At 43.4% G+C, this 25,256-nt stretch overlaps 1 protein-coding gene across 4 annotated transcripts in view; it reads left to right on the top strand.

Annotated features, from left to right (window-relative positions):
- NAA15 (N-alpha-acetyltransferase 15, NatA auxiliary subunit) overlaps positions 1-25,256 on the top strand; it is a 108,097-nt gene that overhangs the window by 4,455 nt on the left and 78,386 nt on the right. The window contains exon 2 of one of the 4 annotated variants that reach the window (XM_070047547.1): positions 6,220-6,302. The exons of the other annotated variants lie outside the window; for them this stretch is intronic. Within the exon in view, the coding sequence (XP_069903648.1) occupies positions 6,300-6,302 (3 nt within the window). The 5' untranslated portion in view covers positions 6,220-6,299. The remainder of the gene's footprint in view (positions 1-6,219; positions 6,303-25,256) is intronic. 4 annotated transcript variants of the gene reach the window in all.

Genomic DNA, 25,256 nt, shown 5'->3' with positions numbered 1-25,256 from the left:
AGCCGTGGCGCCAGCCAGAGACTTTTCCTTTCTTAGACGAGTGGTAAGAGAATATTTGTGATTTAAATTTAGGGGCTGGCATTGTGCTGCAGGAGGTTAAGCTTCTGCTTAGAACTCCAGCATCCCATATTAGAGTGCCTGAGAATGAGTTCTCTGCTTCTGATTCAGCTTCTGCTAATGTGCACTCTGAGAGGCAGCAGATACCCAGATGGAATTCTAGGCTCCTGGCTTCTGCCTGGCCATCCCTTCTCTAACTGTTGGGGATATTTGGAGAGTGAACCAGCAGGTGGGAGAACTTTCTCTGCCTTAATAATAATAATAATAATAGCTTTTAAATTCAGACATAATAAATGGTTACCATTTTATTTTATTTTTAAAGATTTATTTAAAAGAGTTACATAGAGAGAAGAGAGGCAGAGAGAGAAGAGAGGTCTTTCATCCCCTGGTTCACTCCCCAATTGACCGCAATGGCCGGAGCTGCGCTAATCCTGAGCCAGGAGTTATCTCCGGGTCTCCTACATGGGTGCAGGGGCTCAAGGACTTGGGCCATCTTCTACTGCTTTCCCAGGCCATAGCAGAGAGCTGGATCTGAAGTGGAGCAGCTGGGTCTTGAAGCTGCACCCAAATGGGATGCTGGCGCTTCAGGCCAGGGCGTTAACCCACTGCCCCACAGCGCCAGCCCCCAGTGGTTACCGTTTTAGATGTAGGTTTAGTTTTGGAGTTCTTTCTTAGTTCTTCAGACTTTTCAAGGTGAGGACTTTTTATTAGGCAGTCAGACTGAGACTGAAATTAAGTTTAACAGGTAATGTTAAAGACAGGAATCAAATTTCCTTTTGAGAGGGCTATTAAATTACACTTGCTTAGTGTTTTAATTATTTTGGGGAGCGGTGAGGTAGGAGAGTACATTCCTTATTAGGCAAAGGAGTTACAATAATTGTCAGCTGGCTGCACAGATTACTTCATATGATTTATTGCCTTTGGAAATGGTGCTGTTTTTATAGTTAATGATACTTTGGTTAGCTTTAGTTTCTGATGAAATTCAGATTAGGAATTGTTAACAAGTAGGTTTAGACATGCACAGAAAAGGTCAACTGATTTAAATTTCTATATAATAATTCTAGTTTTCTGATTATGGACAGTAACTTTGAAATTGATTTTAACATACTTTTGTTTATACTGAGAGTGTTTGGAGTATGACTAAAGAGAAACAAAATATGGAAACAAAAAAGTTTTACCTGTTATTCATTGTCTTTCTGTACATAGTAGTTACATGTTTAAATTAGAATAAATTTCTGCTTTAAAAGTATTGTAGATGGGGCTTTTGGCACAGTGGTTAAAATGCCAGTTGGGATGCCTGCATCCTGTACTGAGTGCCTGGGTTCAAGTCACAGCTCCACTTCCCATTCCAGCTTCCTGTTAATGTGTACCCTAGAAGGTCAGAAATGATGGCTCACATACTTGGGTCCCTGCCACCTACTTGGGAGACCTGGATGGAGTTCCTGGGTCCTGGCTTTAGTGTGTTCCTACCCTGGCTATTGCAGGCATTTGGGGAGTGAATCAGCAGATGGAAGATTTTTCTTTCTGCCTTTAAATAAATAAAGTTGAAAAATAAAATCTATTCTAAAAAAAAAAAAAAGAACAAAGGTGGATGCTGTGACATATTGAGTAAAGCCGCTGCCTGCAGTGCCAGCATCTCATATGGGCGTTGCTACTACACTTCTGATCCAGCTCTCTGCTATGTCCTGGGAAAGCAGTAGAAGATGGCCCAAGTCCTTGGTCTCCTGCACCCTTGTGGGAGACCTGGAGGAAGCTCCTGGCTCCTGGCTGCGGATATGAGCAGCTCCAGCCTTGTGGTCAATTAGGGAGTGAACCAGGGGATGGAAGACCTCTTTCGCTCTCCCTACCTCCCTCTCTCTCTCTCTCTCTCTCTCTTTCTTTCTGTCTCCCTCCCTCCCTCCCTCTCTCTCTCCCCCTCTCCCCCTCTCCCCCTCTCCCTCTTTCCCTCTCCCTCTCTCTCTTTCCCTCCCCATTCCTCTCCCCCTTTCCATCTCTCACTCTCTCTGCCTCTCCTCTGTGTAACTCTGCCTTTCAAATAAATAAAACTTTAAAAAAAAAACCCAGAAAATGAAATTCAGTTTTGCTGTGTTCTTCTAAAAGTCACAAAATAGTTTTTTTTTAAAAGTGTGTAAAGTCTACTGAGCATTAAAACTTTTTGATTCTGTGGTGAATTTATTGTTTTGTTTAATTTTTCCTTTATATTTCTGGTCTAAATCCCTTCTTGAATGAGGTATGAATGAACCAATAAAAATATGTTCTTATTGAGGAAGCATATGTATTTTCAAAATGCTATGCTATATTGTTTTAGAAGCCTGAAATGGTGTTGTTTTTTTTTTTTTTTGACAGGCAGAGTGGACAGTGAGAGAGAGAGAGAGAGAAAGGTCTTCCTTTGCCGTTGGTTCACCCTCCAATGGCCGCCGTGGCCGGTGCGCTGCGGCCGGCGCATTGCACTGATCCGATGGCAGGAGCCAGGTGCTTCTCCTGGTCTCCCATGGGGTGCAGGGCCCAAGAACTTGGGCCATCCTCCACTGCACTCCCGGGCCACAGCAGAGAGCTGGCCTGGAAGAGGGGCAACCAGGACAGAATCTGGCGCCCCGACTGGGACTAGAACCTGGTGTGCTGGCGCCGCTAGGCGGAGGATTAGCCTATTGAGCCGGGGCGCCGGCTGAAATAGTTTTTAAATGATTGTTTGGTTCAAAAGAGTAGGTTAAAAATACTTGTTTATAGAGATTATTTGGGGAGTAGAATTTTCCAGTAAAATAGTGACCACAGTTTAGTTTTCAGTTGTGGTAGACAACACTATACTCAGAGTAAAACGGACAAAGACTTAATAGGTTACTGAATATAATGTCCCATTCTGTAGGCATGTCAAAGACTTAGAACCCTTCTGGGGCATTTTTAATGCTCATGCAAACTAGTTATTTGATAATAATAGAATTGCCATCATGGGCATTGGTTTGAAGACTGGTTAAAACTGTTTCAGGCCGTTGTTGTGATGTAGTGGGTTAATCCGGTGCTTGCAATGCCAGCATCACATATTGGAGCGCTGTCTTGGCTGCTCCATTTCTGCTCCATTTTCCTGCTAATGCACCTAGGAAGGTAGCAGAAGATGGCCCAAGTACTGGGACACCTAACAGCCATGTGGGAGACCTGGGTTGAGTTCTGGCTCCTGGCCTTAGCCTGGCCCAGTACTGACTGGCCATTTGGGGAGTGAACCAATAGATGGAAAGTCTGTTTCTTTCTGTCTCTTCCTCTGTCATTCTGCCTTCTGAATTAATAAAATCTTTCTTTTTAAAGATTTATTTATTTATTTGAGAGGCAGAGTGACAAAGAGGGAAAGACAGGTCTTTTTTTTTTTTTTTTTTTTTTTTTTTTTTTTTTTGACAGGCAGAGTGGACAGTGAGAGAGAGAGACAGAGAGAAAGGTCTTCCTTTTGCCGTTGGTTCACCCTCCAATGGCCGCCACGGCCGGCGCGCTGCGGCCGGTGCACCGCGCTGATCCGGTGGCAGGAGCCAGGAGCCAGGTGCTTTTTCCTGGTCTCCCATGGGGTGCAGGGCCCAAGCACCTGGGCCATCCTCCACTGCACTCCCGGGCCACAGCAGAGAGCTGGCCTGGAAGAGGGGCAACCGGGACAGAATCCGGTGCCCCGACCGGGACTAGAATCTGGTGTGCCGGCGCCGCTAGGCGGAGGATTAGCCTAGTGAGCCGCGGCGCCGGCTGAAAGACAGGTCTTCTATCTGCTGGTTCACTCCCAGCAACTGCGGGAGCTGGGTCAATCTGAAGCTAGGAGCTAGGAGCTTCTTCCCAGTCTCCCACATGGGTGCAGAGGCCTAAGCACTTGGGCCAATTTTTTTTTTTTTTTTGGACAGGCAGAGTTAGACTGTGAGAGAGAGAGAGACAGAGACAGAGAGAAAAGTCTTCTTCTGTTGGTTCACCCCCCAAAAGGCCACTGAGGCCGGCGTGCTGCGTTGATCCGAAGCCAGGAGCCAGGTGCTTCCTCCTGGTCTCCCATGCAGGTGCAGGGCCCAAGCACTTGGGCCATCCTCCACTGCCTTCCCGGGCCACAGCAGAGAGCTGGACTGGAAGAGGGGCAACCGGGACAGAACTGGCGCCCCAGACGGGACTAGAACCCAGAGTGCTGGCGCCACAGGCAGAGGATTAGCCTAGTGAGCCACAGCACTGGCAACTTGGGCCATTTTCCACTCCTTTCCCAGGCCATTAGCAGGTTGCTGGGTCCGAAATGGAGCAGCCGGAACTTGAACCAAATGGCGCCCATATGGGATTGCAGCATCATAGGTGAAGGCTTAACCTACTATGCCATAGTGCCAGCCCCTAAAATAAATCTTAAAACTCCAGCAGTGTTCCAGAGAGGCAAACATGGTGCTCTGGGTGATTGGAGGACTACAGAGCTATGACCAGTGAACTGGTATCACCTAAAGACATCTCACTTCTTAGTGTCCATTCTTATTTTCTTTAATATTTCTGACAATGAAGTTCTGACAGCTTTGACTTAAATGTATCCTTTTTGTTCATAAGCGCATATTTGGACATAAAAATCTAAGTAACATAAAGAATCATCTACAACGGACTCTTGATAACTTTCTCCCCTAGATAACTGCATAGCTCATTTCTCTTTCCTGTGGGACTCTATTAGTTGTCCCTCTAAATGTTACATAGAGGCTTTCCTTGACCTACCTTTGTTTTTCTCCAATACCCTTTATCCTTGTTTGGCATATATTTACTTGTATATTTATCACATATCTTCCACAATTAAAATGTAAGATTTTTAGGGTAGGGACTTTGTTCTCTTAGTGTTCATTGATTAAAATGATATCAGATTTTTAATACATATTGTTACAACAGATAAGGATTGAAGCAGTGATTACAGGGTAACAAAGTATGGATTATGTGCTTGCATAAATATTTTTGGAGAGGGGAGTTAAGCTGGGCCTTGGCATTGTAGAGTACATTATTATATGAGGTAATTGCAGGATATTGGGCATAGCCTGTATTATCTGGTAAGACCTTGCAAGTTTCATTTATGAATGAATCATAGTAATTGTTTATATGGCCTTTGCCTCATCACAAAGGCGTAATTCTTATGAGTAAAATTTTCTTGCTGCATCGTTTTAGTTGTTTTAGCATTGGAGAAAAATGGTGTCAGGATTAGAGGTTTTTTTTTTTTTTTTTTTTAAGAAGCTCTTTTGTTTTTAAAGCTTTTATTTATTGAGAGGCCGAGCATGAGAGAGGGAAAGATGGAGAGAGGTCTTCCATCTGCTGTTTCACTCACTAAATGGCCGCAACTGTAGGAGATGGGCAGATCTGAACCCAGGAGCCAGGAGCTTCTGTTGGGTCTTCTATGTGGGTGCAGAGGCCAAAGCACTTGGGCCATCTTCCACTGTTTTCCCAGGCCATTAGCAGGGAGCTGGATTGGAAGTGGAGCAGCTGGGCAGCACCCTATGGGATACGGGGACTTAGCCTCCCAGGATTAGAGTTTGTTGGGAGGAGCTTGCTGATGTAGAATCTCCAGATAGTAAGGCTCAGTGATAGATTGTTTAATAAAACTACCACTGATTCTGATATGAAGTTGAGGATTACTGTATATGATGTTATTAGACAAGAATGTAAAGTATTATCAGGAAAAGATTTTTAAGTTAGCATTGCTTTGTGACTATTTTCAGAAAATTTAAAAATCAAGATGAATTAAATTTTGGAGGGGCCAGCGCTGTGGTGTAATTGGTAAAGCCACCGCCTGCAGTGCTAGAATCCCATATGGGCGCCGGTTCGAGTCCCAGCTCCTCCACTTCTGATCTAGCTCTCTGCTATGGTGTGGGAAAGTAGAAGAAGATGGCCCAAGCCCTTGGGCTCCTGCACCTGCTTGGGAGACCTGGAAGAAGCTCCTGGTTCCTGGCTTTGGATCAGCCCAGCTCCAGCTGTTGTGGCCATATGGGGAGTGAACCAGCAGATGGAAGACTTTTCTATCTCTGTCCTTGCCTCTGCCTCTCTGTAAATTTGCCTTTCAAATAAATAAATCTTAAAAAAAAATTTTTGGAAAGGTATCCTGGGAAGTTGTGGGAGCAAGTACAGGTCACTTGACTAACCAGTGAGCTCAGCCAACCATCAGCATTCATCTCTAAATCCAACTTTGCTCTCTGTTTACAGGCAATATCCCTGTTGGAGAGAGAAAAACTTAGATTCTTAGCGAAAAATGATTCTGAAAAGAATGTCAGTTGCCAGTTCTGATGGTAAGAAGAGCAAAGTGAAGAGGTTTAAAGAATGATAGTTCTTAGTATAAATAGTAGGATGTGGAGGGAATTTTATCCTGGGGTTGTATTCTTGACTTTTGGGAATTTTCCTGGAATGTCATCTGTACAGTTAAATATTTAAGCTGTTTTATGATGCATGCTGTACAAACTTGTATTGAAGTTGTAATTAAAAAAGTCTTGATGCATATGGTTTTTTCTTCCTAGGTAACATGAATTATATTGTTCACTGCTTCATATGGTATCAAAATAATCCTTATTACTTTAATTTGATAAAAGCAATTAATTTTTGGGTTTTTAAAAAGTTTAGCAGTGAAATAAAAATTGCAGTGTAGAAGTAAGTGGAGAGGCAAGTGTGCTCTACTCTACTGAGGTTTTCTTTGTTTAGTATAATATGAATAAATCTTCAGTTGTGATAATTTGAAATTTCTATAAAACTTCATTGGGAATTCCTTTTGGCTTCATTAGTAAAAAGAGAAATGATGGGGTCGGCGCCATAACGCAGCGGGTAAAGCCGCTGCTTGCAGTGCCAGCATCCAATATGGGCACCGGTTTGAGTCCTGGCTTCTCCACTTCCAATCCAGCTCTTTGCTGTAGTCTGGGAAAGCAGTAGATGGCCCAAGTCCTTGGGCCCCTCCATCCACGTGGGAAACCCCGAAGAAGCTCCTGGCCATTTGGGGAGTGAGCCAGTGGATGGAAGACCTCTCTCTCTTTCTCTCTGCCCTTTCTTCTCTGTAACTGTACCTTTCAAATAAATAAATAAATCTTATATTAAAAAAAGAAATGAAAGTTTGCTTTTAAAACTACACGTCTTGGGCCGGGGCTGTGACACAGCAGGTTAAAGCCCTGGCCTGAAGTTCTGGCATCCTATATGGGCACCCGGCTGCCCCTCTTCCTGTCCAGCTCTCTGCTGTGGCCTGGGAAGGCAGTGGAAGATGGCCCAAGACCTTGGACCCCTGCACCCACGCGGGAGATCCAAAAGAAGCTCCTGGCTCCTGGCTTCAGATCAGCACAGCTCCCGCTGTTGCAGCCATCTGTGGAGTGAACCAGCAGATGGAAGGCTTCTCTCTCTCTCTGCCTCTCCTTCTCTCTAACTCTGACTTTCAAGTACATAAATAAATTAAAAAAAAAAAAAAAAAAACAACAAAAAACTATAGGTCTTGGGGCTGGTGCTGTGGTACAGCAGGTTAACGCTCTGCCTGAAGTGCCAGCATCCCATGTGGGTGCCGCTTTGATACCCGGCTGCTCCACTTCCAATCCAGCTCTCTGCTATGGCCTGGGAAAGCAGTAGAAGATGGCCTAAGTCCTTGGGCCCCTGCACACACGTGGGAGATCCGGAAGAAGCTCCTGGCTCTTGGCTTTGGATTGGCGCAGCTCCAGCCATTGTGGCCAACTGGGGAGTGAACCATCAGATGGAAGACCTCTCTGTTTCTCTGCATCTCCTCTTTTTCAAATAAATAAATACATCTTTTTAAAAAAGAAACAACTGTAGGTCTCGGAGTGGTATTTGGCACAGTGGTTGTCACTTGGGAACCCACATTCCATATCCAAGTGCTTGTTTCAAGTCCTGGCTCTTCTGTTTCCCTTTCCAGCTTCCTGCTAAAGTGTACCCTGGGAGGCAATAGATAATAAACGGTTCAGGTAATTAGGTTCAGTGCTCCTGGCTTTAGCCTGGCCTGTCCTTGGCTGTTAGGGGCATTTGGGAAGTGAACCTGTAGATGGAAGATTTCTCTGTCTTGTCTCTCTGCCTGTCAGAAATTAAAAAAAATAAATAAAAGACTCAGCCCTAGAGTTGCTTATTTCCACACATGGTTGCTGTTCCAATTTTTGAAAAAAGCTTTTTCCCCTTCTCTTGATAATGACTTACTCTTAATATAGTGTTCTTTATTTTTCAGAAATATCTCATTGGGTGTTAGAAGATCACCTTTGATTGTTGGTGTTTGATGATAGAGTCAGAATCTTGAAGAATGTGGAGATGAAGTAAACTAATCTTTGCTGAGTATTTTGAGCCTGGTTTTATACCAGGCCAATTTTACATGTTAGCTGATAGAAACGTTGAAACACTGTTTTAAGGAAATTATGATAATCATAACCTATATTTGTAACTAGATTCTTTTTTTTTTTAAAGATTTATTTATTTATTTAGTTGAAAGGCAGAGTTAGAGAAGGAGAGGCAGAGAGGGCGAGTCTCCCATCCACTGCTTCACTTCTCAGTTGGCCGCAATGGCTGGAGCTGCGCCAGTCGGAAGCCGGGAGCCAGGAGCTTCCTCCGGGTCTTCCCACACGAGTGCAGGGGCCCAAGCACTTGGACCATCTTCTGCTGCTTTCCCAGGCCATAACAGAGAGTTGGATTGGAAATGGAGCAGCTGGGACTTGAACTGGCACTGCAGGTAGCAGCTTTACCCCCTATGCCACAGCACTGGCTCCTATAAATAGATTTTTGAAAACATTTATATACAGGCAGTCTGCTGTATCAAAATAGAAAGATTCCTGAAAGTCACTGTCCTGTGCAAAATCATGCAATAAAAATAACAGAGCTTGGGGCTGGTACTGTGGCGCCATAGGTTAACCCTCTGCCTGCATTTCCGGCATCCCATATGGGTGTCGGTTCTAGTTCTGGCTGCTCCTCTTCCTGTCCAGCTCTCTGCTATGGCCTGGGAAGGCAGTGGGAAATGTCCCATGTGCTTGGGCCACTGCACCCATGTGGGAGACCCGGAAGAAGCTCCTGGCTTTGGGTTGGTCCAGCTCCTGCCTTTACAGCCATTTAGGGAATGAACCTACAGATGGAAGGTTCTCTGTCTCTCCCTTTTACTGTAACTCTACCTCTCAAATAAATAAAATCTTTAAAAATCACAGAGCTTATAAGAAGAATGGAGCTGGGCATACTATTAAGCAGTGTTTCTGATGACAGATTAAAAACAAAGATAACTTGAAAATGTTAGCACATTTCTATATATGTTCAGTAGTTAAAAATACATTGATAACTGCAGTGTAAATTTTTTTAAAAAGATTTATTTATTTAATTTGAAAGAGTTACACAGAGAGGAGGGGCAGAGAGAGAGAGGTCCTCCATTCGCTGGTTCACTCCCCAAATGGCTGCAATGGTCAGTGCTGGCACCATCCTAAGCCAGGAGTCTGGGGCTTCTTCCAGGTCTCCCACGTGGGTGCAGGGGCCCAAGGACTTGGGCCATCTTCTGCTTTTCCAGGCCATAGCAGAGAGCTGGACTGGAAGTGGAACAACTGGGACTTGAACTGGCGCCCACGTGGAATGCCGCCCCCTAAATAATTTTTTTTTGAAAAGGCTTTACATTTGTGGAACTTGACATCTGAAGTTATGCAAATTGTTTATTTTCAAGTGGTGGAAGGTTATCTGAAATATGAAAGTTGTAGCATTGGATATGTGTAGGTGTGGCACAAAGCACACAAAGTGAACTGAGGTAACTGTTAAAAGTGTGTACTGTGTATGCTTCAGCTTAGTGCTGTTTTCTGGTCTTTTTTGAAATTTGAAATACTCAAAATGTTCCCTAATATATCGGTTGTGTTGAAGAAAATGTGTGTTTTCAAAATAAGCATTGTTGCAGAATTTTTGTAGTGATTTGTATTTATGTAGTTCTAGTACTTGAGATGCTGTCACATTCTTTGCCATCAAGTTACCACTGTCACCTAATGACCAAGGAAACTTGAACCTCTTTTAGTTTTTTCTTTGCTATGGAACATTTATTTGTTTATTTTGGATTTATAATAAATAAATTTATAATAAATATAATTTATTCAAAATGCAGAGTTACAGACGGAGAGAGATCAGTCATCTGTCTACTGGTTTATTCCCAGATGGTCTCATTGGCTGGGACTGGGCCAGGAACCTGGAACTCCATCTGGGTTGCCCACATGGGTATAGGGGCCCAACTACTTTTGGGCCATCTTCCTCTGTTTTTCCAGGTGCATTAGTAGGGAACTGGATCACAAGTATAGCAGCTAGGACTGGAATGGGTGCTGGTGTCATAGGTGGCTACACTGTGCTGCAATACTGGCTCCTAATATGGAAATTTTTGATGCTTCATTTTACAGGTTTTGGTGTGGAGTCTGGGTGTGAATCCTGGCTCTGCTTTATCAGTGGTAAGGGCAGGCACTTGGTGCAGCTAAGTTGCTGCTTGGAATGCCAGTAGCCATATTGGCTTCTCAGCTTTAGATGCAGCTTCTTGTTTGTGGGCACTCTGGGAGGCAGTGGACGATGGCACAAGTATTTGGATCCCTGCTACCCATTTGGGAGACCTGGATTTAGTCCTGGGCTCCTCCTGGTTTCAACCTGGCTTGGCCCTGGCTGTTCTGATCACTTGGGGAGTGAACCAGCCAGTGGAAAAATGTCTGTCTGTCTCTTGTCTGTCTCTCACACATACACACAAATAGAATGAAAATAAATAAATAAAAATTAAAAGACTGAGCTTTACTAACCTGCATCACAGATTAGGTAGTGAGACATGTATGAAGGTGTCTGGCAAATAATAAAGCACATGTTTAGTACTTGCTGTATTGTAGTTTAGTGTATCGTGAACTTTTCATTGATTTGATCTCATCTTTGTTTTACTTGCTGTATGTTTTATTTTTCTGTTTCATACTTTTTTTTTTTTTTTTTTTGATAAGGGTTTTAAAAATAGGGACCTGCACTGTGGCACAGCAGGTTCAGTCACAGTCTGCAGTGCCAGCATCCAATATGGGTACCAGTTTGAGTCCTGGCTGCTCCACTTCTGATGAAGCTCCCTGCTAATGCACCTGGGAAAGCAGCAGAAGTTAGCCAAAGTGCTTGGGCCCCTGCACCCACATGGGAGACTGGGAAGAAGCGCTGGGCTCCTGGCTTTGTACTGGCCCAGCCCTGGTGAACCAGCAGGTGGAAAATCTGTCTGTCTCTCTAGAGTCTTTCCTTATCTGATATGCTGCCTTTCAAATAAATAAATAAATAAAAAATTAAAGAATGTTTATTTGAAAGACAGAGTGATGGGGGGAGAGAGAAAGATATCTTCTATCTGTTGTTTCAATCTCAAATACCCACAATAGTTGGCACTGGGATAGACCGAAGAAACTCTTTCATGGTCTCTCATGTGGCTGTCAGGAACCCAAGTACTTGAGCCATCATCTACTGCCTCCGAAGGTACACCTTAGCTGAAAACTGGATGGGAAGCAGAGGTGGAACTTGGTCCCAGGAACTCCGATATGGTGTACAACATGGGATATGGACATCCCAAGTGGTGACTTAACACTGAGTTGTAATGCCCACTGGTTTTTTGATATTTTCATTTTTTGATACTTGAGAAGGTCTACATGTCCATTAGTTTCTTTTATATTTGTATTATTTCCTTGATCTCTTTTGTCTTATTAAGCTTCTGCTGTTTTTTTTTATCATGGTTAAAAATATGGGTTTTATTTAAACATTTGTGAAAATCTTAATTTCAGTAACAAGTATGTATAGAGTATGTGCTTGTGTGTGTAGCCAAAAGACATAAATTTATTTAATGTGAACACTGGTAAAGTTGGGTGTTTCCATCTAAAGGGGTGTTGAGATAACCTCTTCACTTTCCAACCAAAGTATCTTTGAAGTTCCTGAGATCCACAAAAGCTTAAGACAGTTATGAAAATTAGTATAACTTATCCAAAGACAGCATTTGGAAAAATATGTGTCAGGCTGATGGAATTGCATGGAGAAAACCCAGACGACAGCCCGCTAGTATACTGCAGCGCATTGGTTTTCTTCTTGTTTAGGTGATGGGAGAAGAGAGTACTACACTTTATTCTTTTTCCGTTCTCTCCCGAGGACGTAGTGTGTCAAGGGAAGACGTCTCAGGGTGGTGAGAGGCTTATGTCAAGCCTTTGAATATGAATGGAAGCCATGGCGATTAAGACTCTCCCAGTCTGGTCCCACCTAGCTTTCTGGTTCACTCCTTTGCTCTGATTCTCTGGGGAGCTCTGGAGCATAAACTGCTCCTTCGAGTTTATCCCACCTTGAGCTGCAGGAGCTGCTCCCTTCTTACCCCGTGTCTGTCAGTCATTAGCTGCAAGTTCTGTCCACTTTAAATTAAAGTCTTTCAGTCTCATTTTCTTGTAAGTTAGATAATGAATGGTTGTATTCAAATTTCTTTTTTTTCCCTTGAGACTTTTTAAAGGTTTGTTGCTTTGAGAGATCATATCATTGTACATATTATTCTTTTTTTTTTGGACAGAGTGGACAGTGAGAGAGAGAGACAGAGAGAAAGGTCTTCCTTTGCTGTTGGTTCACCCTCCAGTGGCCGCCGCGGCCGGCGCACCGCGCTGATCCGATGGCAGGAGCCAGGTACTTATCCTTGTCTCCCATGGGATGCAGGGCCTAAGCACTTGGGCCATCCTCCACTGCACTCCCTGGCCACAGCAGAGAGCTGGCCTGGAAGAGGGGCAACCGGGACAGAATCTGGCGCCCCGACTGGGACTAGAACCTGGTGTGTCCGCGCTGCAAGGTGGAGGATTAGCCTAGTGAGCCGCGGCGCTGGCCACATATTATTCTTTCAGTCACATCAACCCATTTGTTTTACATTTAGTTGTATAAGTAAATATAGTCTTATATTTACCAGCAGACCTATTGCTGAAATGTTCCTTGTTTTTTTGTTTGGATTAAGTTCATCATTTTGGGGCCGGCGCTGCGGCTCACTAGGCTAATCCTCCGCCTTGCGGCGCCAGCACACCGGGTTCTAGTCCTGGTCGGGGCACCGGATTCTGTCCCGGTTGCCCCTCTTCCAGGCCAGCTCTCTGCTGTGGCCAGGGAGTGCAGTGGAGGATGGCCCAAGTGCTTGGGCCCTGTACCCGCATGGGAGACCAGGAAAAGCACCTGGCTCCTGGCTTTGGATCAGCGTGCAGCGCACCGGCCGCAGCGGCCATTGGAGGGTGAACCAACGGCAAAGGAAGACCTTTCTCTCTCTGTCTCTCTCTCACTGTCCACTCTGCCTGTCAAAAAAAAAAAAAAAAAAAAAAAAAAAGAAAGAAAGAAAAAAAAGTTCATCATTTTGTAGACTTCTCAGTTATGCTTATAAAACTACTTTTAAAGTTCTTTCTTGTTTAAACAGTTTCCCTCTGTCTTTGATGTTTGAAGGACTGGTTGGCTGGATATAACGTTCTTGATTTTTATACTTTTAAGTGTCTTAAAATATTGGGGTATTCCTTCATGTCTGCATTTGTTACTTTTTAAAAAAAGATTTAAAAAAAAATTTTTTTTTTGACAGTGGACAGTGAGAGAGACAGAGAGAAAGATCTTTCTTTGCCATTGGTTCACCCTCCAGTGGCCGCCGCGGCCGGCGCACCGATTGATCCGATGACAGGAGCCAGGTGCTTCTCCTGGTCTCCTATGTGGGTGTAGGGCCGAAGTACTTGGGCCATCCTCCGCTGCACTCCCTGGCCACAGCAGAGAGCTGGCCTGGAAGAGGGGCAACCGGGACAGAATCCGGCGCCCCGACCGGGACTAGAACCCGGTGTGTCGGTGCTGCAAGGCGGAGGATTAGCCTAGTGAGCCGTGGCGCCGGCTAAAATTTATTTGAGAGGTAGAGTTACAGACAGTGAGAGGGAGAGACAGAGAGAAAGGTCTTCCTTCCATTGGTTCACTCCCCAGATGGCCACAACGGCTGGAGCTGGGCCGATCTGAAGCCAGGAGCCAGGAGCTACTTCCTGGTCTCCCATGTGGGTGCAGGGAGCCAAGGACTTGGGCCATCTTCCACTGCTTTCCCAGGCCATAGCAGAGAGTTGGATTGGAAGAGGGGCAGCTGGGAATAGAACTGGCACCCGTATGGGATGTCGGTGCTGCAGGTGGAGGATCAACCTACTGCACCACGGAGCTGGTTCCTGCATTTGTTATTTAATTACTTTTAGTTTGTGATGGGATATTATATCACATCTGTGTTCTATTATGGCCAAGGTTTTTGCTATGCATTCATCTGTCAAAAGGTTTTTTGATTTTTATTCCTATTGTTAACTTGGTATGGGTGTACTGGGTTATTTTTTTCTGTTCAGATTACTTGTGATTTTGTTGGACCAACAATATAGGTGATTTTTATTTTTTGCTTTTGGGTGGCTTTCTCAGTCTCTTAGTTTAAGAGCATTTTCACTGTTATAGTGAAATGCAGGTTTTGTTTTTTTTTTAAGATTTATTTAATGTTCATTTGAAAGGCAGTTAGAGAGAGAGAGAGAGAAAATATGAATGAATCTTCCACCCACTGGTTCACTCCCCAAATGGCCAGAACAGTCAGGGTTGGGTTAGGACAAAGCCAAGAGCCCGGAGTTTCATCTGGGTATCCCTTATGGGTAGCAGACACATCTTCTACTGCTTGCCCAGGCACATTAGCTGGATTAGAAGTGGAACAGCCGGGACTTGAGCTGGTACCCATGTGGGATGCTAGCGTCACAGGCAGAGGCTTACTCATTACTCCACATTGCTGGCCCGAAATACGGCTTTTAAAATGGTACTCCTCCCCTTCCAGTTTCATCTTGCTTTTGTTCTTCCCCTCCCGTCCTCCTCCTTTCCCTCCTCCTCTGTCCCCTTCCTCCTCCCCCTCTACCCTCCTCTCCTACCTTTTCTGTCATCTGCCTCTTCCTTTCCCCCTCCACTCCCTCCTTCAGTTTCCATTCCTTCTCCTCCTTCTTGATCCCTCTCTTACTAATTTTTTTTTCAGTTGAGAGAATGAAAGGGAGATCTCATTTGCTGGTCCCTCCCGGAATGGCTGCAATAGCCAGGGCTGTGCCAGGCTGAAACTAAGAGCCAGAAATTCCATCTAGGTCTCCCACATGGAGTAGGGACTCAAGTATTTGAGCCATTATCCACTACTTATTCTTAAAAAAAAAAAAAAAAAAAAAGATTTATTGATTTATTTGAGACTCAGAGTTAGAGACAGAGAGAGGTCTTCATCTGCTGGTTCACTCCCCAAATGGCTGCAGCGGCTGGAGCTGGACCAGTCCAAAGCCAGGATTTGAGTGTCCCACACAGTGGCTTAACCTTCTGTGACACAATCTGTGCCCTGGCTCACTTTTGTTTTTTCCCTTCACCATCAAGCCTTCAAGTAACATCTCTTTCTAAAGAGCCTCTTATCCCACAAGCTGTGCCTTGCTAGCACTATCACTTTGATCTTACATACTTCCTAAGTTTCTTTTTGACAGCAAGTAGCCATTCCTCTCACTGTCATGTCTCAGATCTGCTGTCAGTATGTCCTCTCAGATATGACCCTCTCCTGAGTGAATTTTAGTTAATATTGTGTATAGTATTTAGTCAGGTGTTTCATGGCTCTATGAATAGTTCCCATGGTGCTTTTTTGGTCTTGAATTTTTACATACTTAACAGGGAAATGGGAATTTTTAGGTGTTTCATCTTGTAAAGTTGTGGGGTTAGCTATGGGTGATTCTATTTGTCATTTTTTGACCTTAGATTTTATGAAGATTTGTGTAGTGGTTAGAAAATAGGACGATAGTCATTATACTATAAGGATTTCAACTTTGTTTTAATGTACTATGCTTAAAATTAATAGTATCTACTATACAATAATTTTCCATTCATGTTTTATTAAACGACAGATTGGTTATAGATTGGTTATACTTGTGTTTTTGTGTTGCTGTGGCCACCCCATTGTTCTCATCCAACTCATTTGAGGATTTGTTCTTGATATAATTAACAAAGTTCTTTTATATGGTTGACTCTCAATTATTTAAGTATCCTTTAAGATTTGCAGGGTTGTATTCATATTAAGTAGGAATCCTAAATCTATCAAGTTTCTTTTTTTCAAATGATGTGTTTAATGCTGCAAAAAAAAAAAAAAAGGAATGTAAGGTGAGATCTGCAACATTTTATAATACATTAATAAGACTAGAATATCAAGAAAGCAGACATTGTCATATGTTCAATTTTGCTGCTAGTAAAACATATCCATGAGGGGAACATGATAACCACTACACTACGGAAACTGTGCTCAGTAAGACATATCTAAGTTTTACTATAAGCTCCAAACTTCTACTTCATAGACCAGTGACTTCCTAATGCCAGTACTCCACAAAATGTTGGTGTAAAATTTCCACTGACCTTTCTTGTCTGTTTTATTCTAAGACAGTGTTCTTGTTATTCTTTAAATATTAAGATACCTTTTGTTTTTGTTAAGAAAGTACTCAGCACAAACTAGATGGTTTGGGTCAATAACCCAGCATAGCCTCTTAAAGAAATTGAGATGGCATACTTTTATGGTAAATTATTTTTAAAGATTTATTTATTTATTTGAAAGGCAAAGTTACAGAAAGGCAGAGGCAGGTGGCTGCAACAGCCAGAGCTAGGCTGATCCGAAGCCAGAAGCCAGGAACTTCTTCCTGGTCTCCCATGTGGGTGCAGGGGCCCAAGCCCCTGGGTCATCCTCTGCTGCTTTCCCAGGCTCTTTATTTATTTATTTACTTTTTTTTTTTTTATTTTTTATTTTTGACAGGCAGAGTGGACAGTGAGAGAGAGACAGAGAGAAAGGTCTTCCTTTTTGCCGTTGGTTCACCCTCCAATGGCCGCTGCGGCCGGTGCGCTGCACGCTGATCCGAAGCCAGGAGCCAGGTGCTTCTCCTGGTCTCCCATGCGGGTACAGGGCCCAAGCACTTGGGCCATCCTCCACTGCACTCCCTGGCCACAGCAGAGAGCTGGCCTGGAAGAGGGACAACTGGGACAGAATCCAGCGCCCCGACTGGGACTAGAACCCGGTGTGTCAGTGCCGCAAGGCGGAGGATTAGCCTAGTGAGCCATGGCGCCAGCCTCCCAGGCTCTTTAACAGGGAGCTGGATCGGAAGTGGAGCAGCCAGGACTCGAACTGGCGGTGCCCATATGGGATGCTGGTACTATAGGCGGCAGCTTTACCCACTACGCCACAGTACCATCTCTGTTACAGTCAACTTTTTTTTTTTTTTTTTTTTTTTTTTTTGACAGGCAGAGTGGACAGTGAGAGAGACAGAGAAAGGTCTTCCTTTGCCATTGGTTTACTCTCCAGTGGCTGCCACGGCCGGTGTGCTGTGGCCTGCGCACCACGCTGATCCGATGGCAGGAGCCAGGTGCTTCTCTTGGTCTCCCATGGGGTGCAGGGCCCAAGTACTTGGGCCATCCTCTACTGTACTCCCTGGCCACAGCAGAGAGCTGGCCTGGAAGAGGGGCAACCGGGACAGAATCCGGCACCCCAACCGGGACTAGAACCTGGTGTGCCAGCGCCGCAAGGCAGAGGATTAGCCTATTGAGCCGTGGCGCCGGCACAGTAAACTTTTAAAAACTATTTTAAAGACAGAGCAAGCGAGCTCATGCACAAGCAAGAACACATTCCCCACATGTCCACAATATCTGGGGCTTGGTCAGGCTGAAACCAAGTCTCCCATATTGGCAACAAGGAGCCAACTATGTAAGTCAATGCCTACTGTCTCCCAAGGGTTGTAATAGCAGGAAGCTGCTATTAGGAGCAAAGCTCGAAGAGGAACTAGGCACTTGGATACTGGATGATAAGGGATGTAGGTATCCCCAACCAATGACTTAACTGATAGGCCAAATGACTGCCCCTAAACTTTTTTTTTAAAAATTTATTTATTTACTTGAAAGAGTTAGAGAGAGAAGGAGAGGTAGAGAGAGAGTGAGAGAGGTCTTCCATCCGCCAGTTCACTCTCCAGATGGCTGCAACGGCCAGAACTGCGCCGATCCAAAGCCAGGAACCAGGAGCTTCTTCCCTGACTCCCACACGGGTACGGGGGCCCAAGGACTTGGGCCGTCTTCTACTGCTTTCTCAGGCCATAGCAGAGAACTGGATTGGAAGTGGAGCAGCCGGAACTCGAACTGGTGCACATATGGGATGCTGGCACTGCAGGCGGCGGCTTTACCTGCTACACCACAGTGCTGGCCCCTGCCCCTAAACTTTTATAAGTAGAAGGAGCACAGTCTAAACAGTAAGTATAGTATAGTCAATACATACAGTTATGTAAACAAGGAACATAGTTGCTTATTATCATTATCCAGTATTATGAACCATACATAATTATATATAGTATACTTTTATACAGCTGACTGTACAGTCACAATAAGTTATTAATGCCTTGTACTTTGATATTAAGAAGGCTACAGTATCACTAGGCAACAGCCATTTTTCAGCTCAGTTGTAATCTTATGGGACCACCCTGGTTTGTACATTCCATTTTTGACTGAAATGTCATGTGGTATGTGACTGTATTTTATTTCAATGCTTTGTGCCACTGTATTCTATTGATGTAAAATAGCCTTGTTTTTCAGTGTACCATTTCAGCACCTCTACTTTTTGGCAATTATTTTTTCCTGTTAACAAGGATTTGGGAAAGGATTATACATTTTCTTTCTACATTATCTAACATAGCTTTCTTTTGGCTTTTCATAGTTTATGAAATATAGGCAGCCAACTCTTTAGGAAATTTCTTAACTTCTTGATGTTTTTATTAGTGAAATTAGAGGTCATTCTCTTAGAAAAATCAATGCAATGATTTGTAATATTATAGATGTTAGTACTTAATATTGTGGGTTTCTGATGCCATGATTTCATGCCACCAAATAGCTTGACTATGGTGCTGATGGACTGTGTCTAATCAGTCCCTCTTTTGGGATTCCGATTACATTGATGCTGAAGGATGCATTCAGATTTTTAAAATTTTATTTTGAATTGTTCAAATTGGGTAAGTTTTATTATCTTTCATCCAATACACTGATCCCTTCCTCTTGTCTCCATTCTGCTGTTGAGCCCATATAGTTTTTCCTTTCCTCCCAAAAGTGTTTTATTGTTGCTTTCTTGAATTTTTATAAGAACTAATGTAAAGTCTTAAATATGTCTCTTATCTCTGCTTAACATCTGTTGATTGTCTTTTTCCCAGAGAAGTTGAGTTTTTCCTATTTGGGTATTTACTGGATTATAGATCTTGCTTAAATTTGATGCAGTATGTTGATAATTTCATTTTAGCAGATCTGGTTAGGTTCAAGCTAAAGTCCTCACTCCTGTGGGAAGTGCTTCTAATACAAGTTTACATTCAAAATCTTTGCAGTTCTATTTGTGTCTATCCAAAGTATATGGCTACCACACATCCCCCACCCCTGCCAGTGGCCAGTCTGATACCTGGGGAATATATCTGTTCAGGGCTCAAATTTTTTGATGTTGTGAGTTGAATCACATCCTTGCATGTGCAGTTTGGGGGTGGACCCAGAAGTGCATAAACAACTTTGTATGTTGCTTTCCCAGTTCCTCTTTCTCAATTCCTCCTCATTGTCTAGGGTACCTGTTTTCATCCTCTAGCTAGAAAGCTGGAGTTTTAATTTACTATGCTATATATTTTTCTGACTATATTTAAGTCTGTCTAGAGGTTTATTAATATTACTAATCTCAAAGAACCAGCTCTTAGTTTCACTGATTTCTTCTATTTTTCTTTTTTCTATTTTATTGATTCTGTTCTACTTCCTTTGAGTTTAATTGACTTATTTTTCTAATTTTTTAACTTCCGGTTTAGATAATTTGAGACCTTTTTGCAATAAATTTTTTTGAATGCTTTTACAATTTTCTGTTTTATTCATTTCAGCAATTGGATTTTTTTTAAATTTTTTTTTTTTTTTTTATTTTTGACAGGCAGAGTGGACAGTGAGAGAGAGAGAGACAGAGAGAGAAAGGTCTTCCTTTGCCGTTGGTTCACCCTCCAATGGCCGCCGCGGCCGGCGCGCTGCGGCCGGCGCACAGCGCTGATCCGATGGCTGGAGCCAGGAGCCAGGTGCTTTTCCTGGTCTCCCATGGGGTGCAGGGCCCAAGCACCTGGGCCATCCTCCACTGCACTCCCTGGCCACAGCAGAGGGCTGGCCTGGAAGAGGGGCAACCGGGACAGAATCCGGCACCCCGACCGGGACTAGAACCTGGTGTGCTGGTGCCGCAAGGCGGAGGATTAGCCTATTGAGCCATGGCGCCGGCTAGCAATTGGATTTTGAGGTAACTGTAGTTTGCTTATTTGTTGATTGTTTCTCCTATTTTTTTTTAAATATTTATTTATTTATTTGAAAGAGTTACACAGAGAGATAAGGAGAGGCAGAGAGAGAGAGGTCTTCTATCTGATGGTTCACTACCCAACTGGCTGCAGTGGCCGGAGCTGCACCGTTCCGAAGCCAGGAGCCAGGAGCCAGGAGCCAGGAGCTTCCTCTAGGTCTCCCACGTGGGTACAGGGGCCCAAGGACTTGGGCCATCTTCTGCTTTTCCAGGCCATAGCAGAGAGCTGCATTGGAAATAGAGCAGCCGGAACTTGAACCAGCACCCATAGAGGATGCTGGCACTGTAGGCGGCAGCTTTACCTACTACGCCACAGTGCCAGCCACTCTATGTTTGATTTACTTAGATTCTTGGACTTATTGGCTCATTTTTTTTTTTTAATCAAATTTGGGTATTTTGAGTATTTTTTTTCTCACTTTGTTTTTTTTGTCCTCTCCTGTGGTATTCTGTTTAACTAGATACTGTTTCATAGGTCATTGAGATTTATTTTGGTAATTTTTTTAGCTTCTATTTTAGAAAGTTTCTATTTTTTTAAAAAATGATTTATTTATTTATTTATTTGAAAGTTAGAGTTACAGAGATAAGGAGAGGCAGAGAGAGAGAGAGGTCTTCCATCTGCTAGTTCACTCCCCAATTGGCAGCAATGGCCGGAGCTGCGCTAATCCGAAGCTAGAAGCCAGGAGCTTCCTCCAGGTCTTCCCAAGTGGGTGTAGGGGCCCAAGGACTTGGGCCATCTTCTACTGCTTTCCCAGGCCATAGCAGAGAGTTGAATTGGAAGTGGAGCAGCCAGGTCTCAAACTGGCCCACATATAGCATGTGGCACTGCAGGTGGCGGCTTTACCTGCTGTGCCACAGCGCCAGTGCCTGTTATGTTTTCAAGTTCACGATACCAACAGTAAGATCTCTGCAGCAGTTTTATATTCACTGCAGTAGCATCATATTTGTTGCATTGTCTTACATTTTAAGTCCATGTAGCTAACTTTTTAATTCTTTGCTGTTCTATAACTTACGTTGCTTAAATTTTCCATTTCTTCATTGAAATTTCCGACTTTTCTTTTTTTTTTAAAGCTGTTTATTTTATTTTATTTGACAGATAGAGTTAGTGAGAGAGAGAGACAGAGAGAAGGGTCTTCCTTCCTTTGGTTCACCCCCCTAAATGGCCACTACTGCCGGACCTACGCTGATCCCAAGCCAGGAGCCAGGTGCCTCCTCCCAGTCTCACATGCAGGTGCAGGAGCCCAAGCACTTGGGCCATCCTCCACTGCCTTCTCGGGCCACAGCACAGAGCTCGACTGGAAGAGGAGCCACTAGGACTAGAACCTGGAGCCCATACGGGATGCCGGCGCTGCAGGTGGAAGATTAACCAAGTGAGCCACAGCACCGGCCCCCGACTTGTTTTCTGATTGTTTTCATGTTTTTTCTTAAGTCCTTTAATATTGCATAATAATAACTTGTTTAAAATCTTTGTTACTTATATCCTTATTACTTTTATAAAAGATTTATTCTTTTGAAATTTAAGTGATAGAGACAGAGAGATCTTGCATCCACTGGTTTACTCCCCAAATGGCCACATAGCTGGGACTGGACCAGGCTAAAGCCAGGAGCCTGTATCTCTGTCTGGGTCTCCCATGTGGCTGGCAGAGGCCCAAGTGCATGGGCCATCCTCTGCTGCCTTCTCAGGCACATTAGCAGGGAGCCGGATTGAAAGTGGAGCAGCCAGGATTTGAACCTGCACTCTGGTATAGGATGCTGGTGTTGCAGATGGCAGCTCAGTTCACTGCACCACAACACTGGCCCCTACGATTGTTATTTCTCAATCTGCTTTTTTCTTGACAGATGTATTAATTTTATAATTAATGTATTAGTTAATTGAACATCACTGGAGTTAGGGAGGGGGGAGGAGACAAGAGATCTAACATGCACTGGTTCAAAACCCAAATGGCCACAACAGCCCAGGGTTGAGGCTAGGCTAAAGTCTGGATTCTGGGACTTAATACAGGACTGCCAAGTGTGTGTGGCAGGGATCCAAGTACTTGGACCATCTTCCACTGCTTTCCCAGGTACATTAGCAGGGGGCTGGACTGGATGTGGAGCAGCTGAGATTTGAACTGGCACTCATGGGATGCCAGTGTTGCTGGCACCAGCTTAACCCACTGTGCCACAATGCCGGCCCCTCTTGAGTTTGTTTCTGTTCATTGATTTCTTTACCCTGTAGGCCATGGAGTCATGATTTACTGCTTTGATTTCTAATAGTATTTGTTTATTTAGTATTTTAGATTTTATTTATTTATTTGAGAGGTAGAGTTACAGACAGAGAGAAAGGCCTTCCGTCCGCTAGTTTACTCCCCAAATGGCAGGAGCTAAGCTGATCGGAAGCAAGGAGCTAGGAACTTCATCCTGGTTCCCAACATGGTGGCAGGGGCTCAAGTACTTGGGTCATTTTCCTTTGCCTTTATAGGTTCATTAGCAGGGAGTTGGATCAGAAGTGGAGCAACCTCAACCTGAACCAGCCCTTCAATATGGAATGCCAGCTGTGTAGTGTGTTGGGCCACAGCACCAGCTCTGAATTCATAGTAATTTCTACTCAATTTTGCCATAATTTTGTATATAATGAAACATAGGATAGTGAATGTCTTGATCCTTTGCCTTGCTTAATTGAGTTTTGTTTTGGCAAGCAGTTAATTTGCTTGCTCATCAGCTTGTTCTTTTCAAGGCTTTTTTTTTTTTTTTTTTTTTTTTTTAAGATTTATTTATTTATTTGAAAGGCCTGGTTACAGAGAGAAAGACAGAGACCTTCCATCTGCAGATTGACTCCCCAAATGGCCTCAATGGCAAGGGCTGGACCAGGCTGAAGCTAGGAGCCTGGAACTCCTTCTGGGTCTCCTCATAGGTGGCAGGAGCCAAAGCACTGAGGCCATGTTCAGCTGCCTTCCCAGGTGCATTAACAGGTAGGGGAGTAGAAGTGGAGCAGCCAAGCCTCGAACTAGTGGGATGCTGGCATCTCAGTCAGTGGCTTAACACATTGCGCCACATCACTGGCCTCTCCAGGTTTATTTCTAAACTTTAATAAAGGAGGTTCTAGGACAGCCTTACCTGTAAGGTGTAGACTTTCATGGTCTCTGCTGAATCCTGGAGCATTTAATGAAGTTTCTTACCTGGATGTTTGGAAGTCAAATACATGGCCAGCTGTGTAAAAGTACCTGCAGTTGTTAGGAACATGCAACTTGGTGGTAGTTGTTCGCTTGGCTTTAGAGAACTCTTGCTTTATACCGGTTCAGCTTAATATTTGACCAAAGATTCTAGTGCAGATTCCTGAAACTTCCCAGCAGTTTCTAATTATGTGCTCAGATCAGTGAGACTGCTCAGCTCTGTTTGGGTTCTGTCTCTTATTCTGCAGTGTGGAAAATGCCTCAAGTTAGAAACTGGGGTTTTCTTGGGGGTTAACCTTGCTTCTACTTTGAGATCACAGTACCAAGTAAGCCTTTGCCCAACAACCAGAAGCAGTTATTTTGTATTTTCTTTTCGGTTTTATACTTGGTAGGAGTTTAATCTGATGTCAGTTATTCCTATGCTTTTGGAAGCAGAAGTCTCAGTTTATGATGTCAGAATTTAGCACATGAGATTTAGTTATCTGTTAGAATATTTCAGTTGCTTTTATTTACTTACTTATTTTTAAAAGATTTATTTATTTATTTGAGAGCCAGAGTTACAGTTAGAGGGAGGGAGAGACAGATACTTTCCATCTGCTGGTTCACTCCCCAAATGGCCATAATGGCTGAAGCTGAGCTGATCCAAAGCCAGGAGCCAGGAGCTTCTTCTGCATTTCCCATGTGAGTGTAGGGGCCCAAGTGCTTGAGCAATCTTTTGCTTGGGCAACCTGCTTTTCAGGTGCATTAGCAGGGAGGTGGATCTGAAGAGGAGCAACTGGGACATGAACTGCGCTTATATGGGATGTTGGTGCCGCAGGCAGAGGCTAAACTTACTATGCTGCAGCACTGGCCCTTGTTGTTTTATTTATATCCTGTTTTACTTCATTGTTTCTGTAGCACAGTGTTAATATTTTATATTTCAATTGCTAGTGATAGGTTATAGCCTATAGTAGTCTACTATTCTTGAAACCATGACATTCAATTTTGCCCATGTTTTAGGTAGCTGGATCAAAAAAGTACTATGATAGTTACCAATGGAAATTCAGACTTAAAATTTCAAGGGATCCTCAAACACAAGAATTTGAAGATAAGGGAATATAACCTTAAATTTTCATGTATTACAGTGATTCTAATGTGAACTAATTGTGTCACTTAGCAAAAGATGTTTTAAATTAATTGAATATGAAATCCTAGACTCATTCATAATATTTTACATCTTTCCCTAAATAAAAATAAAATTATAGCTAACTGCTTAGGACTCAGGCATGGGGTACATCTGGCTCATGAGCTGTATAAGGCCTGCAAAATCATTTAGTCTGGCACTGCCAAGGCAACCAGGCAGGACTTGATTTATAGCAGGCTAATATTTTAAGTTGATACTTTTGTATGGCCTGCAAATGATGTTGTGAATATCCAATGGCACTTGGCAGAAAAAAGGTTCCCCATTCCTGGGATAGGTTGAGAAGACAACATTAAGAATATTGTCTTGATAACTTTTTTCCTACATAGTTCTATAGAATGAACTTTAGTGGTAGTATTATATGAGGCATTTATAAACAAGCAGATAAACTTATTTTTTTCATGATCTTAACCATTTTAAGTATACAGTTAAATGATACCAAATATATTTGTGTTGGTTTGCAACTATCAGCACCATCTATCCATCTCCAAAAATGTTCATTTTTGCAGAACTGAGATTTTTTTTCGAAAGACTTGTTTATTTATTCGAAAGTCATAGTTACAGAGAG

This window comes from Oryctolagus cuniculus, chromosome 8 (assembly GCF_964237555.1).
Source record: "Oryctolagus cuniculus chromosome 8, mOryCun1.1, whole genome shotgun sequence".
NCBI classification, from domain to species: Eukaryota; Metazoa; Chordata; class Mammalia; order Lagomorpha; family Leporidae; genus Oryctolagus; species Oryctolagus cuniculus.
Note: the sequence above shows the minus strand (reverse complement) of the source record. Positions and strands in the feature narration are given on the sequence as shown.